General features: G+C 40.7%; 1 protein-coding gene across 1 annotated transcript in view; it reads left to right on the top strand.

Annotated features, from left to right (window-relative positions):
* The window catches only part of ASPH (aspartate beta-hydroxylase), a 138,778-nt gene that overhangs the window by 109,124 nt on the left and 11,433 nt on the right, over positions 1-18,221 (top strand). Inside the window, exons 21-24 of the mRNA XM_087825602.1 lie at positions 247-383; positions 3,936-4,034; positions 6,159-6,248; positions 10,488-10,625. Coding sequence (XP_087681728.1) covers positions 247-383; positions 3,936-4,034; positions 6,159-6,248; positions 10,488-10,625 — 464 coding nt within the window. The remainder of the gene's footprint in view (positions 1-246; positions 384-3,935; positions 4,035-6,158; positions 6,249-10,487; positions 10,626-18,221) is intronic.

The following is an 18,221-nucleotide window of genomic DNA, read 5'->3' as shown; positions in this document are numbered from 1 at the left end:
ACAGGAATGTCTTAAAGTTTTATAATCAGTATTATATTTAGTGTCTGTTTATAGGCTTTATTGATACCATTACAATTGCCTGTTGGAATCCTAATAGGTACTTAGCTGTCAGTCTGTAGGGTCAGATTTAAGCTGGTCTTTGGACTCTGTTGAATAGCCTATCTTGATTTTAGTCTCAATATAGAAGTGTACATAATCGGTTTTTGCTTCTACTGGATTCTTTTTTTTTTCTTCCCGTGAAATCAGGTCACATGAGAGGTTCTCTGGTTACGCTGCAGAAATTAGTTCAACTGTTTCCTGACGATACTTCCTTAAAGAATGACCTCGGAGTGGGATATCTGCTGCTAGGAGATAATGATAACGCCAAGAAGGTTTATGAGACGGTGAGCAGGCGGCAGTCTCCTGTTAACTACATCAAATCGTTGTGAACGTGAAGTTCTAATGTGATTTGGAAATTGCACTTAATACACCCAATTTCTCACTGTCTTTATTTTAAATTAAGTTAAATGGCATGTCTTATGATAGTTGACGTCTTCTTAATATTATTTTCACATCACCGGTTTTCCCTTGGTCAAATTTTAAATTTTAGTTGGCCCTTGGTACATCAAAGCCTTCAAGCTATAATTGTGGTACTTTCAAAACTCCATCTCTATCCGTCCACAAACAGCCTTTCTAAAAGTGTTCTCTACGCGAGGAAGAGAAACGCAAGTTTTTCACAAATGTAACAACACAATCTTTGCCTTTTCTCTCAAGAAGTCTGGAGAGAGGCTACAGAACATGAGTCTTTCGGGCATGTGGAGGAAATTACTCACCTTTCAGAGGGCACTGACTCTTTGGTTCTCTAGCAACGATGCCTTTAAAAGGATTTCTACCTTGTAATGGATGTTTTAATAAATAACCTCTAGGTCACAAGTAACTATAAAGTCTAGAAAACTGTGACTCCTTCAAGCAATGAGGGAACTCATTTGATATGGAGTAAACTGGATACCAAACGAATTTTGAAGCTGTAGAAAGTTAATGCCTCTTTAAAGAAGGTTGAACACATTTCGTTTATGGTTTCCCAGCTGGTGCTCTTTACATCAAAGTCCTACTCCTCAGGAATCGTCAGTATGAATCCTTCTGTTTTTAAAATGCTGGCAAGTACAGTGTAGTGATTTCATACCCAGCCCAGGGATGGTCCCCTCATAGAGTGGTGCTTGCCTCCTTTTATTGCTGTTGATGTGTCATTGAAAATCATGGAATTCCAGAGAAGTTGTCTTTTCATCCTTGCCATAATTTTTATCTTTTCTCAGAGAGTATAAATAAGACCTTTGCTTTTTATAGCATCTCGAATATCTATGCAAAGTGGATCGATCCTACATCCACTAATGTACCTGGTCCAGATCATAGAACCACGTCCATGTGGGGCGTTGTATTTGCAAATGGACGAAACATAACACTGAGCGTCCTGACTAGCAAAGGTTGGTTAAGTGATGCATTGTGCATCTCAAAGATTCAGGATTGTATGAATGTAAGAATTGTCAAACTGTATCCGATACACCCATTATTCTGCCACTGTCAGCGGCCACATAGATGAAATTGTAGCCTCCCTCCTTCCTTCCTTCCCTCCCTCCCTCCCTTCCGAAACTCGTGATCAAGCATTGGCTGGGTACCAGGTACATGTGAGGTTAGGGCAGGATCTGAAAACATACTAGTTTCTCTTATCCACTACAAATTCATCCTTCCTCACCTTTTCAAAATCTCCCTTGAATATATTCACTTTTTTTACTTGGTACTAAATCTCAGCTACTGAAACATTTTACTTCATCTTGAAAAAATAAAATTTCCCTGCTATTGTTTATACATATAAAATCATAATCCCGTCTGAGTAAGCTTGACAGGATGCAGAAAGTCTAAACTGTAGTTGTCTAATATAATTGAGTGGGTTTCTTTTTAAAGAAGCATTAATAGACTGAAAATACGTGTGTGGTTTGCCTTTTATTTCCTCTCTCACTTCAGAGTTAATAAGCTGTATCTAATGGATTCTCTTTCCTTAACCACAGTTTATCCTGATACATTATGGCTCAGTCAAAGATCATTTCCAGAAAACTGATAGCGTAATTGTATATTTTTCATGTTGATTTTTATCTTTGAGTAAATGTATGCTTTTTCCCTTTCTGGGTTTTTGCTGTTTAGTTTCAACAGAGACCGACTTTAAAATGGTTAGACGTAGATTGCTCACACCTGCAGCTCCTGGGGGCCCCCGTGTCCCTTCACGTTAGTAACACTGCCAGTTACCGAGCGACCCACTCGACTCTTCCTACTCCTCACTGGACCCCCCACTTACTCAACACACCTTTATGTACCCACCACGGTAGTTTGGGAAATGACAGCTGATGATGCAAACACAGTGTGTCCTTATGGAGTCTCCAGCCCCGTACCAAATCACTAGTTGTTCTTAATTTTATCTTCTGAATATCTTTCAAATCCCCTCCATTTTTAACCCAGACACTCGGCATCTCTTGCCTGCACTAGGACCCATTTATCCTGAGCAGGCCTGTCTCCTCCGACCTTCATCCACACCAGCCACAAATCGGACCAGCCCGTCCTCGGCTTTAACCCTTCAGTGGTTCCCGAGCACGCTTGATTGTGCAATACTCCAGTAAAAAACGTTCAAGCCAATACCTGGAAAACGCGCGTTTGTGTATTATGTATACATGTATGTGTATTAACATATGATGAGTGTTGTAAAAGGTACACACTCCAAAATACTTTTTAAGATGATATGATATTTTGATACTTTTAAAATTTCAATGAACTGACAAAAAGTATCTTCATTCTCCCTGAAAAAAAAATTTAGTGTCATCAATGTGCAATGCTATTAATGATTGTATGATTTTTAAATTCTGACGATGTGTCATGCAAAGAGTTTGTACTGAGACTAGAAATGTCAGTTACACCATTTTTTGTGTTGTCTGTGGCGTGTGTGTGTCGAGAGAGAGAGAGAGAGTTTGTGTTATATTAGTATTAGCATCAATCTGGGATTGGTAGAGATCTGGTAGAGCCACCTGTCCTTTTCGGAGGGTTGTTGATCACAGCTGGATGACCCAACCTGCACACCCGTTGTGCAGCCACATGGGAACCGCAGCGGGCACAGTAGGCGATCATAACGCATCAAGCAGAGGGGGCAGCCTCTGGTCGCCTGAGCGCCCACCCTCCCCTCTTGATCACGTGTATCAATGCGACGTGCGACTGTCTGCCATGCACATGAGAGGACAGCCCTGGCGTCTGTTGCATACTAAATATTACATTTCAAAGACATGCAGACAGAAGCATTTCAATTTTCTACTCCCCAGTGGATTATCTTGCTTGCACGTGTTTTGCCTCCTGCCCTCTTTAATGTCACCCCCTCCTTTTTACTCACTTTCTCCTATGCCTTAAATGCCTCTGCCTCCTCTGTCCCCCATGCTCCCTTTCCCTGATGAACTCCTATCCATCCCTAAACACCTTTCAGACCTTGCCCAGCCAAACCCACCCCAGAGTGAGCTAGGTGTCCCTCTGTACCCCCTGCGTGCCTCGTGCCTACCATAGTTACACTTACCACATTGTGTCGCCATGTAAAGTAGTTTCTCTTGATTACTAAAAAGTGTTGAAGTCATAACAATCGACAGATGTTTTGCTGATTTGCATTGTTAAAGTAACACCCTAACAGTCATTGCCTTTTCGCATTTATTTTTTCATTCTTAAAGAGCTGATGTGTAGGTGTGAAAACATTGAGTCTAGAGGAAATGGGGCCATTTAAGCCAAAGATATCTTATTGCAATGAGACAAAACACGAGTGTGCTAAGCTGTAAATCATGATCCAAGTACAGCAAAGCTAATTAGAATTTGTTTTGACAGTCATTTGTAGAATTTGTAGTCAATCACAGTGGCTTTTTTCTTCTCTTTGAGTGTAGGTTCTGAATGTGACGCCTAATGATGGCTTCGCTAAAGTACATTACGGCTTTATTCTGAAGGCACAGAACAGGATTGCAGAAAGCATCCCCTACTTAAAGGTAACTGCCCCTGCCCCTGCCCTTTTTCATCTCCCCATTGCTCTGAGTCCTTGGACACCCTTGACTGTGCTTTGTAGGTTGATTGGCATGCACCGCTGCGTCCCCTCTGACCAGGACATTCATAGGCCAGTGTGGACCTTCACCATGATTAAAGTGTCGAATGCAGAAATACCAGCTATATGAGCAGAGACTCTTTGGAAAAGGCTTTATGAAGAAATTCCTAAAACTGCAATAATTATTCGTTTTTATTGAAATGTCAAAGGTAGACCAAAATTATTGACATAATGTTTTTTAAAATGGGCAGTGAATTAAATGTCCCCTTCACAATTTAATTATACATTGAAACTAGTTGGATTAGGGATCATGGCAACCTATACAAAGTGAGTAAAAAGTGCAGGCCCATAGGTCAAACTCCAAAAAGCCTGATAAGTCAAAATATTGAGGTTAAAATATGCTGTCTTTTTTTCTCTCATATCCAGTTGAATCCTTGTCAGCTAACTAGTTTCACAGCTGGTCTCGCTCGGGGCTGCCACCAGAACTTTCTGCACAGTGGGAATGTTCTCTATCTGTACTCCGCACTCTGGTAGCCACTGGCCGCACTTGGCTACTGAGCACCTGAAATGTGGATAGTGTGACTAAAGAATTGAATTTTTAATTTTAATTCTAATTCATTTAAATTAAGAGGTAACATTAGCCAGCAGCTACCATATTGGACAGGTAGCTGATTGAATGCCTGTGACCTTTTTTTTAAGTAGCAGCATATTACACTTTTATGATTTCCTTTCACATGACTTAAATCAGAGACACCAAATAGCAGCCCACTGATTGCAAATGCCTTGCATGTTATATTTAACTCTATTAAATAATAACTCTATTAAACATAACTCTATTAAAAACAATTTAATTGTTTGTCTCTGTTGAGAATCTGAACATTTCATATAATTATGCAGATTTCTGGTTTCTTATGAAAAGTCATATCTGGTCCACATCCCAGCACAGGAGCCAAGCAGCGATGTCCCCTTGAGGTAGACGTGCACCCTACGACTTGTCATGGCTGTCACGGGGCCTCTGCAGACCTTTCATCCCTGTGACAACCCTGTGGGCATGTGTATTTCTCTGATTTAAGGTGTTCCCTTAGGTTTCCTTTGACATAATAAGAGCCTAGTAGGACTCTCTCTGCTTCAGAGGTGGGGAAACAGAGGGCAGGCGTCAGTTAACAAATGAGGACATTTACTTGAGTGTCTGTCAGTCAAGAGCCCAGATCACAACTCTCATCTCCTGAGTGATGCTGCTCCTGTTTCTTGCAGCTACTTTTCAACATTTTGCAAATAAAATTTCTTCCCAGTGAAATGGGCTTCTTGTGAAAAAGTCTCAAAGATGCAAATTTTTAAGAAGAATTCCTTGATATTTAAATATTTTTATCTTTGCCCTTTTACTTTGTAAAATTTATTCTCTTTAATATTTTCTCTCTCTTTTTTAAAATGTAAATCTGAATTTTAGTCTTTTTTGTGGGAAATGGGGATAGATATCAGCTAAGTGTTTTAGAATAAGATTTGTTTAATATCAGTTACATTCTCAAACATTCACAGTTAGCTTTATTCCTACCATATGTTTTCTAAACTATTTTGTTAAAAGGTGAGGGCACATTTGTTTGGAGAGGGGGAAAATACCATTTTCAGTTTGGTCCCTGTCACTTCAGACATATATGAGCAACTTCTAAATATTTTGGTTCAGGTATTTTTTTTTTAAAGCCTCTAGTTGACAGATGTCTAGATTTGGATAATATAACATAACAAAATAAATGTGATCGATACCCGGCCAAAGAAATCCTTTGGAATATTGAAATACGATCGCACCCATAGAGACAATGTACAAGGCATTGTACAATTTTGTGGGCTCATCCGCTGATGATTATTGATGAATGTATTGTGAAATTTAACTTTTAGCACCTCCTTTGGGTTTTGCATTGTAATATTGACCAGTAATCTGATTGCCAAACTTTTAATGTTGAGATGGATTTGTCTGGTTCTTTGATTTTCATATGGAATACAAAGATTAAGTAAGTTAGTGAAGTGAATGTGGTGTTTAAGTCTTTCATAAATGCTGACGCTGTCTTTTCTACAGGAAGGAATAGAATCTGGGGATCCTGGCACTGATGATGGGCGATTTTATTTTCACCTGGGAGATGCCATGCAGAGGGTTGGGAACAAAGAGGTAATGAGTTTGTGAAATTTTTCTTCTAAAGGTGGGTAGAGTAGGGGTAAGTTATTTCTAAGAGAAAGTTATAATTGAAAACATATTTTGAGCATAAATTTTTGAAGGTGGTGATTTAAACTTCTTTTGAAACAACCCAGCAACTCTTACTTAACCCTATGAAAAATTTTGGGGATTTGGTTTCTATAGTTTCTTTCAAGAAAGTATCTGAGTGAGTAATCATGAGAGCAGTCTCTAAATTCATGTGTCTGTGTGTGTGTCTGTGTGCGCATGTGTGTGTGCGCCTATGTGTATATCTCTGTGTGTGTATAGAGAGAATGGTAGACATTACCTTGAAAAACACTTTTAAAGTATGAAATAAAGAGTTATCTTTGAAATTGTTTAAATACTTTTTAAAAATTTTAACAGTTTGCTTAGATTTATTTTTATTTTGGAACTTAAAAAAGTAGTTATTTTAGAATGAAGTCTTTATTCAACTGATTCCTAAGCTCGCTGGTTAATTGTGTAAATTACCTTCTGAAGTAGTTAATACCGAGTTTAAGATGAACACCTGTAGGGATGGTAGTAACAGGTACTGACACAGAAAATGTAGTAGCTAAAACAGGTTACGTATTTTCTTTGTAGTTGTTACATTTTCTGGGTACAGTGTCAGCTTCTTTAAACATAACATTAGATCACTAATCGTAACATATAAATTCACGAACTCTCCCAGTCAATCCCCCATGATTTACACGACATTGCTGGACAGCGACGCCCACGGCCCGTAAGCCCTGCACCGTCCCCTGGCCTAGGCTGGGCTCTCCTTAGAGTCAGGGGTAAAAAGGTGAAGTGAGGCACTGAGCCTTTGTAACTCTTGCATTCCGTGTGTGTAATAAAGTGATATCTAAGGGTAACACAGCTTCAGATTTCTAAGGTTAATAACGTGGGACCATTTGGGCAATTGAAGGTTCATTGGAGCAAGGGGTATTGTGATGGGGTAATTGCCATCCAGAGACAGGAACCAATTTGGGGTAGATTTGGACAACTGACACTGTTTTCTTTATACATGTCTATGTACCTGTCCCTTTCCCCCTCTAACCTGCCAGTCAGTCAGCTGAAACAGAACGAGGTATGAGAGGCGAAGAGAAATAAGGGAGAAGAAACTGCTCATTAGGAATCACTTTTGTGTTCCTTCCTTCTTTTAGATGTAGATCCTGATACTTCTTTGAGTGAGAGGCATAAGAAAGATTTTGCTGCATTATCTGACGCTGGATAAATGTTCATGTTTGATTTCTATTAATGTAATTCTCACTAATTAATTTATCTTTGAACATCTCAGGGTCCAGGGCAAAGACAAATCAAAGAAGTCTGATTTCTTCTCACATCTTAGATTAAAACAGCCCTCACTTCAAGGGCCAAGAATTCCCCACGAAACGCTTGTTCGGGGTTTGGGATTTGAACCTATGAGACTGTTGTTCTGTCAGCTTACTTATTATTAATATGCGCAGGACAGCACAGTTCTTGAATTTAAAAAGTTGGCGAGGATTCGTCCTTACAGTAGGATGACAGCAAGCCTGCAGGAGCCCCGTGTGTGTCGGAATATTCTCAATGCCCGGGGTGGAATCTGTGAGCTGACTGCCATGCCCTGAGCTTGCGTCTCAGGAAGCAGCGTGTGGGAAGGGCCAGGATCTGAGAAGTCAGTTTCCTGGTGTCTCTGGCACCCGTGTCGCCTTCCCTCTTGCTCGGTCAGTGTTGCCATTGTCACCTTCCACACCAGTGATGGCTGTAAGAATCTGGCTGCTGTTTCTCGCTTTAGCCTTGCCTTTCTTTCAGGCCACCTTATGCTCAGACACCCCACAGTGCAAAATAAAAATAAAGTCCTGTTTCCAAGCGATGGCGTTCACGGTCCCCCACAGGCTTGTTGCGGCCACTGTTCCCACCACAAGTGTGTCTCCCAGGCCCCGCTGCACACCCAGCTCCAGGCAGAGCAGGCTCTGGCCGGGGCAGCAGATGACATGCCTGTTCCCTAGATGGAGCCTGGGCTTTCCCGAGTTGGCATCATTCAACATTTCTGTGTCTCGTGTGTGTGTGTGCGCACGCGTGTGTAACCATACCTGGCACCAATTTGAAGTAAAAAAACACATTTAATAAGGTGCCCCCAGGTGCTCTAATTTAGTATTCTTGATTAGAAGTATAAAAGGGGAACAATAAAAAGGACATTTTCAGATGATTCTAACTTGAGTTTCTTGCAAATTCTTATTAAAAAGTAGTTTAGATTTTTTTTTTTTTTTAAAGGCCATCTGGCTGAATTCATTGCGTCCTCTCTGTAATGGAAAATGGTTTTATCTCATTGATTTCATTGAAGAGTAATTTAAAAAATTCCTCATACATCATTGTCATGGTTTGTTTCTCTACAAGTTAAATGGCAGAGGGGTACCAAATTCAGGGTCCAGCAGGACTACCTTCTGAGTGTCAGGAAAGAACTTAGAGGGTTTAAAGACAACATTGTAAGCGAAGTGACCTGCCCAGGTATCTAGCGCGGTGCATGTTAAGGCCGGGGCCAAGCTTTAAGACGTTGAACTTCTCAACTGGAGCTCTGAAGGCTGCTGTTTTAATTTTTTTCTCAGTATCCTAACAATATGCCTACTTAAGAAAATGAATTGCTGGTGATTCAAAAGTGAATAGACTTTTAAGAGTTTTGAAAAATAATCTGCTGCCATTAATATTGTTGTTCGCATTAGCACTAAAATAAAATCCTAAATTTAAATCGGACAAAACTAATAAAAAGAGTCAAATTAATTTCAAAGGTAAAATGTTATTCTTTTTAAAAATTAGACAATTAGCTATTTTAAGTTTCTGGTTTTTAAAGTGTCTACTTTATGGCTACAATTTACATATGTTTCAAGGGAAAACAAAAAATGTTTGCATGTACATTATTTGCTTAACCTGTTATTGAGAAAGATAATTAAATAAGTATCACTTTTGATGGTTTTTTTGTAGTTTTAATGACACAAAGATGGAAGGATTGTGGGGAAAGTTGCCAGGTTCCACGGGTTGTAGTTCAAGATTTTGGCCTTTTTAAACCTCCGTTTTAACATTTGAAAATCGGCGATATTTGCAGTTGTTGGACATAAAAGCAAATAGTAAACTAAAGAGTTTCTGACTGTGAGGCGGTACTGCTATCACACTTGACTTTTCTCAGGAAAGAAATTTTGAAGTATGAATTTTAAAAGACTTTTAAAAGTTAATATAGTTTACATTTAAAGTATATCTGGAGTTTTATGAGATATTCTTCTTCTTCTGCTTGATGTTAAATGGCTGCACTTAATTGATCAAAATGTGCATTTGAAACCACACTTCAAAAGTAGTCATTAGATCAGACTTGTAATGATGAAGGGTTACTGCTGAGTAACCAACCACTAGAATCCTCTTGTGCCCTGAGGACAATGGACTGTGCGCCCCGCAGGAAACCCGTGGGGAGGGCCACCAGGAGGGCGTGTGGCCGGGCCATCCTCTGAAGGAGACACAGGGAGCAGCTACTCTGCAGCCAGCTGTCCCTGAAAAGGGCAGTCGTCCTGGAGGCCAGTCGTATCATGTTGCAGCTGGCCTAAAGCCACAAATGGTATCCTAACGGCAAGGGGAAAAAAAAGGAACAAAATCCCCCTTTTAAAAGAATTTAACACGGGCTATCACTATATTAATGCCAACTCAGAATACTGTTTCCTTTTGTCTGTTAATTTAATGGAGGGTTTACACTGTTCCCATGGGTGACCTTCTTAAATGCAGACGTGGAAAGAACACACGTGAAAAGGAGGAACTCTCGATTTTAGCATTCCAGTTCAGTAAGTGCAAATACCTTGGAAGAAATTATCAAAATCCTAATCCTTTCTAAAGGAAACTTCGAATTTAAAATGTGAAAGCTAAAATACATATTCTACTTTAGTGTCTAAAATTGTTTGTTGCTCAACAGGTTAGTCCTAGACTCTGTGCTGGACACCGAGGGAGACCAGAGTGCGTGTCGCATGGATCCTGTGTTAAAAGACCCTACAGCCTAAGGCTGAAAACAAAACCCACATTCATTTGTCATCATAGGTCATGACCAGAGACCCAGTGAAATAATCAGTGTTTTCACCAGTGTAAGAGATTTGGGCGCTTGACTAGCAAGCTCTTTCTTTAAATGTCACAAATACTTTCTTTTTAGTGGCTTTAATTTGAAAATTAATAAAAGCTCATTTGCAGTTCGTTTTTCTCTTATGTCAGGCCTATAAGTGGTACGAGCTGGGACACAAGAGGGGCCATTTTGCGTCTGTTTGGCAGCGCTCGCTCTACAATGTGAATGGACTGAAAGCCCAGCCGTGGTGGACCCCGAAAGAAACGGGCTACACGGAGCTGGTGAAGGTGAGTGTCGGCTTCGCCCCCCCCGAGTCGCCGCCTGCTTCCTACCCCAGTCTCCAAGTCAGGGTGCTCCCGTGCAGGGAACGTGAGGGAGGAGACAGATCTCATACCCAGGGGCACCTGCAAAAAACAATGTTCTCCCGAAGTTTAGATGAGGGGGTGAAGAAAGGGGTCTTTCTTAAAGAGCAGTTCTCACTCATGTTGCCTTAAGTACTCCGTCATAGTCTTGAAGATCACCGAGCACCCCCAAGGAGTTTGCGTGTGTGTGGGTTGGGGGGCTGCGCGCACGCTGGTATGTCTATTAATATGATTATCTGAAATTGAAACAAAAAATGTAATAATGATTTATGAATTATTTAAAGATAAAATAACTCCTTTGCATTTTAATATAAATGATTTTTTTTTAAATAACTATTTTCAAAACAAAAAATGTAGTGAGAAGATTGGAATTGTTTTTATATTTTTACAAATCTCTTTGATGTCGGGCTTAATAGAAGACAAGGATTCTCACAGCTGCTTCACGCATCACCCATTAGAGCGGTGACCTCATCCACTTTAAGGGTTAGGTGGGCTTCCGTAGTCCTGAGACTCTAATTGCCATATATATATATGTATATATATATATGTACACACACACTCATACACATTGTTCATGTAAGAAACATTCTGATATTTATTTATTTATTTTTAAATATATCTTTATTGATTCCAGAGAGAGGAAGGGAGAGGGAGAGAGAGACAGAAACATCAGTGATGAGAGAGTCATTGACCACTGCCTCCTGCACGCCCCTGACTGGGGATCAAGCCGAAGCCCAGGCATGTGCCCTGACCGGGAATTGAACCTCGATGTCCTGGATCCTAGGTTGATGCTCAACCGCTGAGCCATGCTGGCCGGGCAACATTCTGATTTTTAAACAGCTGATTTTACATCTTCAATATGTTTTCCAACACTACCAAGCAATTCTCCTTTGGAAGGGATGTTAGGTTTGGCCACTGTGCTGGTCTGGATTTAGGCAGCAAGATTGGTCTAGCAAGTGCCTCCCCCGTAGTCCACTCCCATCCAGCTAGGGTCAGGTTACCCAGCTGCAGAACTAGTGGGCTGTTTTTACCCCCACGCAATATAGCTGCACCTCACTTACCTGAAGCAGGTGAGAAAGGAAAAGTAAGAGTGACTCAGCCTCACAGTTTTGGAATCTGGGTGCTAGATGTATGGGGGTTTCTTATACTGTTCTCTCAATCTTTAGATAAATGTTTCACATTTTTCCAATTTTTGTTTATTAAAGAACAATTTGAATAAAATGTGTCTATAAGAATTATAAGACTTTACTGATTAATTTGGTCTAGTTAGGGAAAAGAAAAGTTTCAATGTGGTCTCAATGTACGTACTTTGAATAAGTCTTACCTGACCATGTTTATTCTGTATTTCATTGTAAAAACACACTTTATAATCATCATAAACAAACTGTAATCCATAATAGTCATCCTAATCCAGTGTAAAGTAGGCTGCGATCAGTTAGCCTTGGGATATTTTGTAAATCAGGAAAGCAGGTGTGGCGACAGTGAACGCAGATTGATTAAAGAGGTTCTGTAGCCAAAGCAGAAATAGTATAGGAAAAGTATTGTCCTTGATAAATGTACTACCTTTGGCACTGTCGGTGATTCTTTTCTTTGTCAAGTGCCATCCTATCTCAGACTGTATCACACTGAGCTCTTCTGATCCTCTCTCTGCCAGCTAATCTTCTTCTCTCGGTCTCTTTGTAAGTTTATTTCCCTATTGTAGCTTTTAGGAGACTTCCAAGTTCAAGGGACAGAAATGCAGCATGAACCTGGCTTAGAGAGCAGGGAATTTGATTGACTCTTGTGAAGGAGGCCTGCGGTGGGGCAGACCTCAGGGGTCGGGTGGGTCATGGGGGAAGGATTTCCTGTCTCTGCGCCTCCCCCTCGGTCAGCTGTGCCCCAGGGTGTCAGCCGGCTTTCTTCAGGGTGGCTGCCAGCAGCAGCTGGAGAGGAGAGGGGTTGGAAAGGATTCGGGGGCTTCTTAACATTGCTCAGCACCACACCGGCTTTAAGTGGCCTTCTAGAAACCTCTGAGCAGACCCTGGCCTACTGGTCATAACCACGTCACATGGGTACTCACAGTTACAAGGAAGTCTGAGAAACCAAGTGGCTGGCAACAGGCTGAGGCACAACAAGCTCCCAGCAGGAGAAAGACTGTCCCTCTCCATCCAGCATGGAACAAAAATCTTTCCCTTCTGTCTGATTGGCCAGTTTAAGTCACATTTCCACTCTGAATGAATTATTGTCAAGGGGCTATGAGATTTTCCTTAAAACAACAGATCACCCCCTGGAGCTTCGAAAAGGTGACATTCCTCTACGTTAAGTAGATTATTACCCCCATGCAGGAGGGTGATGTCTGAACTAAATCAGGGATCTGGTAGGAAGGAGGGAGAGGTGCAGTGGGTGCTTGCAAGGCGGCCTGGTGTTCGATGCCCTCGCTGACCGTGGATGTGCTGTCGGATCCAAACATAGTTCTCTGTTCTCCCGTTCTTGTGATTCTTTTCTGAGACATCTTTCCCACTCTGGTTCAAATGCTGTTAAAATTTCTACCGAAACTGTGCACCCCAAATAGATTTCTCAGTTTTTCTCTTGTCTCTCCAACAGTGTAGAGACGTTAACATTCAATGTGAAAATGAACTCCCCATCTAATCCCATGGTTTTGTTCCTTTCCAGCTTTTAGTTTTGATCAGTGATTCAGCTTTACCCCAAATACCAGGTTTATTACTCTGTTCTTATCTCTTGCCACTGCCCTGAAGTATCTTCAGTTCAGCCAAAATCTCTCCTCGCATTAGTCATATTGAATTAGGACCCACCCCAATATCCTAATTTTAACTTGATTACTTCTGTGAAGACCCTATCTCCAAATAAGATTACATTCTATGGTACCGGGGGCTTAGGACTTCAACTATAAATTTGGGGACCACAGTTTGACCCATCACACATATTTAGGAATAAATTTTACAAAGTACTCTAGGTACACTGAAAACTACAAAATTTTATTGGCTTTTCTTTGACAATGAACTACCATGGGTGGTGCATTTTCATTTAAATGATCCTCATTGTGTGCTCCAGGGAGATGGAGGATGCAAGTTTGTTGAGGACATGAGACAGTGTTCAGTAAAATTCATCATCTGTGTTTTCCCCTTTGGTTGAATGTCATTGTTTCCTCTTACTGTGTAGTTTGCAATTTGGCAACTGTGCACTAGGGTGTGGAGAGGCTATGCAACTCAACAACAAAAATTTAGAAAAAAATATTCCAGTTGAGTTTTTTCTTTTAGGCATATTCTCATTAAAATTTAGTAGGTTGTTGGCCAAACCACAAATATCAAAGCACTAAAGTGCCTTGGGGATATTTAACATAGAAATTGAAACAAAAATGGATAAAAGTCTTTGCTAGGATATAAATAGAAAAGAGAAAAGAAATCTCTTCTAGTGAGAGAAAAGCCACCGTACTTTAAGAATTTCGCTCTTTCTTTTTTGAGATTATTTTTTGACCTACCTTATTTCCAGGTGAATTTAGACATAAACATGCATGCATAGAAAGCACTATGGTAACACTGACAATGCAACAGGCAAGAGCAACTAAACACCATTGTTTAAAGCATCCCTTTTGTGTTTGTTTTGCCTGCTAACTCTCTCCTCGGTTTATCCCTGGGGAAGGAACACTCTTGCATCCTTTTGAGTGTTTCAGAACAGCTGCTCTGATATAAACAAATCACATCACAGGTAAGTTTTTGTTTCCTCGTATTGTAGTTTTATTTCAGTTAGAGGAGGGCCCAGTAATATTTTGCCAATGGTGTGACACAGTATTTAAGAATGATTGATTAAGATGATCCACTCTCTGTCATTTTCCTTCAGACTGTGGCTTTTATTAATTAAGAAATCTTTGTGTATGAATAATGTTACCTGGACAAAAAAAAAAAAGGAGAAATACAGTAATAACATTAGTAGTTCAACATTTCTCACTGTGTGTTAAATATTTGAATGTTTTCACTGAACTGCCTTTGAAATGAAATGGATTGAGAAAGAAGTAAAAATGTCAGATTTACGGTAGAATTAAGCTGTAAAATAAGAGGATTAGCAATTTAATAGAAAAGTGTTAAGGGAAGTGCTGGAAGCAGCTCCTTAAGATCAGCATAATAGTTTAATCCTATTTTTGTAAATCAAACTTTAAGCTTTTTGGATTCCAATGATACTCTCACTGAAAATGACAACAAAAATGGCGAGGGGAGTTCAGAGAACTCAGGGAATCTGATGGTTGTATGATTTAAAGGTGAACTTTTAAAAGGGGGTCTACAATTAGAAGCAGATTAGTTTTGTTCTCAGCTCTGACACCTTGAACAAGTCATTTCACCCACTGACGCCTCAGTTTCTTTATCTCGAAGTACAAAATCAGTACCTCAATCTTTGCTCTCCTTCGAGCTTTTGGTAAGGCTCAAAAACAAAACAAAACAAAGCAATAACCCACCACCATCATGGGTGTTCCTGTGCATGTTTAAATGTGAACCCTTAATAGGAGTCCACATTCTGCTAAAGTAATAGGACAGGATTGCATATGATGCCAGTTATGGCTATAGCAAAAGAATAACATATTTTCTGTTCTTCGAATTATTTCAAACTAAAAGGTTGTTTTCTGTCTCAGAGTGAAATTGGTGAGTTTTCAGTATTTGTGAATGTGAAGGAAAAAAAAAAGCCAAAAAATTGGCTTTGTCTGTGGCTTTCTTTGGGAACTCACAGTACAGTGTTTGATATTTTAGAATAATTGCAAACTCTACCTGTAGGTTGGTACTGTATTTGCAGTTCCAAATTTTTGATTGAGTAGATCATGATCTATGGCTTATGATATATACACACAGATTGATGTCTTAACTATACATATGCACATGTTATCAGCGAAAGTGGGGTTCTGGGGGTACCACTGGAATAAGAATTTCCAGAGGCCCGCACAAGAGGATGAGATATTGTAGAAAACTTTATGTCTGTGGAATCAAACCCCTGAGTTTCGAAGCTTTCATTTCCCTTTGTCCTGCCAAAGAAGAAGTCCCATTTTGCCTTCAGCAGGGCTAAGATCAAAGCCAGTGTCCAAAGTTTCTTTTCCCTGTTCCAGCAGTCCAATCCAGCATCAGGCTAGCTTAGCTTGTGTTCCCAGCTGAAGTCCATTAGTCCATTGCATCTGGGGTCCACATGGCCACATGGCCGTGCAGGGAACATAGGTGAGTGCAAAACGAGAGCTGGGAACCGCAAGCTGAGAGAGAATGCCTTTGTCTAGGGCAGGGGTGGGGGACATCTGGCCCGCGGGCCGTATATGGCCCTCGAAATCATTTGGCCTGGCCCTGCCATACAAAACTATCAACTTAAAAATTAGCCTTCTGTATTTGGTCATATAATTGAATTTATTGAATTTCGAGTCCTGCCTGTGGTTACCTTGGCAGTGCCAGACCAAATGATTTCTCATGCAGAAAAAAGGTTTCCCACCCCTGGTCTAGGGGATTATGTATTCCCAAATTTTCGTGGACTTGTAGTAGCCCTGCCCCCTCTGGCCAAAGATCTCTCTTCCCAGGCTTGACTGACTGGCATCTTCCCTGTGTCAGCCTGACTTTACTGCGCATGTGTCTGTCTCCCCTTTGTTGGGCTCCTTCCCCCAGAGCTTTGCAGGGAATGGGACCAGTGGTTGCTTGTGCAGTGCAAAGTTGTGGCTTCCTGGTGAAGCTGCTCAAATTACATGCTTATAATGTCTAGCCTTCCCTTTGCTCCTTTTTTATTATTAATAACTAGCTAATTACAATAGTATCACACACATTATAGATAATTTGCTTATCTGTTTATCAGGTGATTTATGTATACACAGAAAGCTTCCCCATCAGACTTTCAGCCCCTTGAAGTTAGGGACTTTGGGGGGCTTGCTCATAGCTGTAGCTCCCTCGGGACATAGCTCAGCACACTATTCAAAGTAGGTAGAGCCATGCAGGGACCTTTGGTCTCTCCTTTTACCTTTCTTCAACTGAGAACGCTGGCTGATGTCCCTGCCTCTCTGGGATATGGTCTGAGGATAGTGGGTCCCCTTTGCTGTCTGAGACCCAGAAGCTCAGGCTGCATGTTTCTCCAGGCAACCTTGTCTACCTTTCCTCCTTTCTCCTAGAAAATGAAACCCTGTTTCTCTAGCTATCTAGGAAAAGCAAAATTCAGTTCTCCAGACTCTTGTCTTGCCCCAGTGCTGGGTGCCTTATGTTATCTTTTTCCTTCAGAGAGGATAATGACCGACTGAATAGACAAGTGGACAATGGTCAGGCCATACATAAAAATAGAGCCTTGACCCACAGCCTGCACTGAACAGCCCGGGAATCCAACCCCTTATCTACAATTAATAACCCAGGAAGCCAGCTCACTGTGAGTCAGATGTGCAGGAAGCCACGTTGCTCTCTGGTGACAGTCTGGGAATCTAAACAATAACTGGTGTGCATTTGGCCCAAACTGGCCAGGACTTGATTAATAATTGACAGCTTCCCTAATTCTTGTTCCTGTTTCCAACATAAGACCAACCAGAGAAAGCCAAATACTCTCCAGTCTCACAGGACGCTGCTTCTAGCCACCCACTCACAGCTGCCCCTGCCTCCGGCCCCTAGGTCAGGGTACTTTAGAAGCTTCTCTCTGTAAGGTTTTCCTACCTCTCCGCCAAAGCACAGTGATGGTGGCTGACTCCCGTGCTCTAGCAAGCTCTGAATAAATAGCCTTTGCTTTTACATTTGGTTGGTCTTTATTTCCACAATTATAAATGTCAGATGTTTTCCTTTATCAACTTGAAAAACAGGAAATCTGATTAAAATGCATTAGGGCCAGCAAGAGATTGCTGCTTTAATGTTATAATTTCCTAGGAGATTTTATTAAAATTATTGCAAAGAGAGTTTGCTGTAAGGGCATTAAACTCACTATTGTATTTGCTCTCTGATTTCCTAACTTCAGCTCAGCACTCAGGGGACACCCACCCACCACTGCGTATTCTTTTTAAGGTGGAATTAGAAAGAATTCTAATTCTTTCTCCCTCTGTCTTATCATCACAGTGTCAAGCATAGACATGTTTGGCTAAGATTTAAGTAAGTTGATTTTTGTCTCTAAAAACAATCAGATCTAGTCCCTAAAATAATTAACTACAACAAGCACGTTCTTAGACAATTGAGTAAAATGTGGTCTACATTGTACTAAAGCACCGTTGCTATCAGTTCATTCTAACTCCAGTTTAATGCCTAAACTTTGCCACATGCCTTTTCTTAATTTAGAGTAAACCTTTCAAGGTACATACACATCTCTGGGACTTTTCAAATGCCAATGTCTGTGTTTTCTTAACACCCTTTTTCTTAACAGCTAATCACACACAGTTCCTTACCTAATCTTGTGTATGTTAATCTGAGTCCTAAGAGTTCTTGTATTATGTTTTGTCGACAGGTTAAAAGCATAGCTCTTTCTGCCTTTCCCCATAACTGTATTTTGTTTTGCTCCTATCAAATTCTTATTACTTATTCCCATGTTGATGTGAATGTATTCCTG

Source organism: Miniopterus natalensis, chromosome 16 (genome assembly GCF_054644295.1).
Source record: "Miniopterus natalensis isolate mMinNat1 chromosome 16, mMinNat1.hap1, whole genome shotgun sequence".
In the NCBI taxonomy this organism is placed as follows: Eukaryota; Metazoa; Chordata; class Mammalia; order Chiroptera; family Miniopteridae; genus Miniopterus; species Miniopterus natalensis.
Note: the sequence above shows the minus strand (reverse complement) of the source record. Positions and strands in the feature narration are given on the sequence as shown.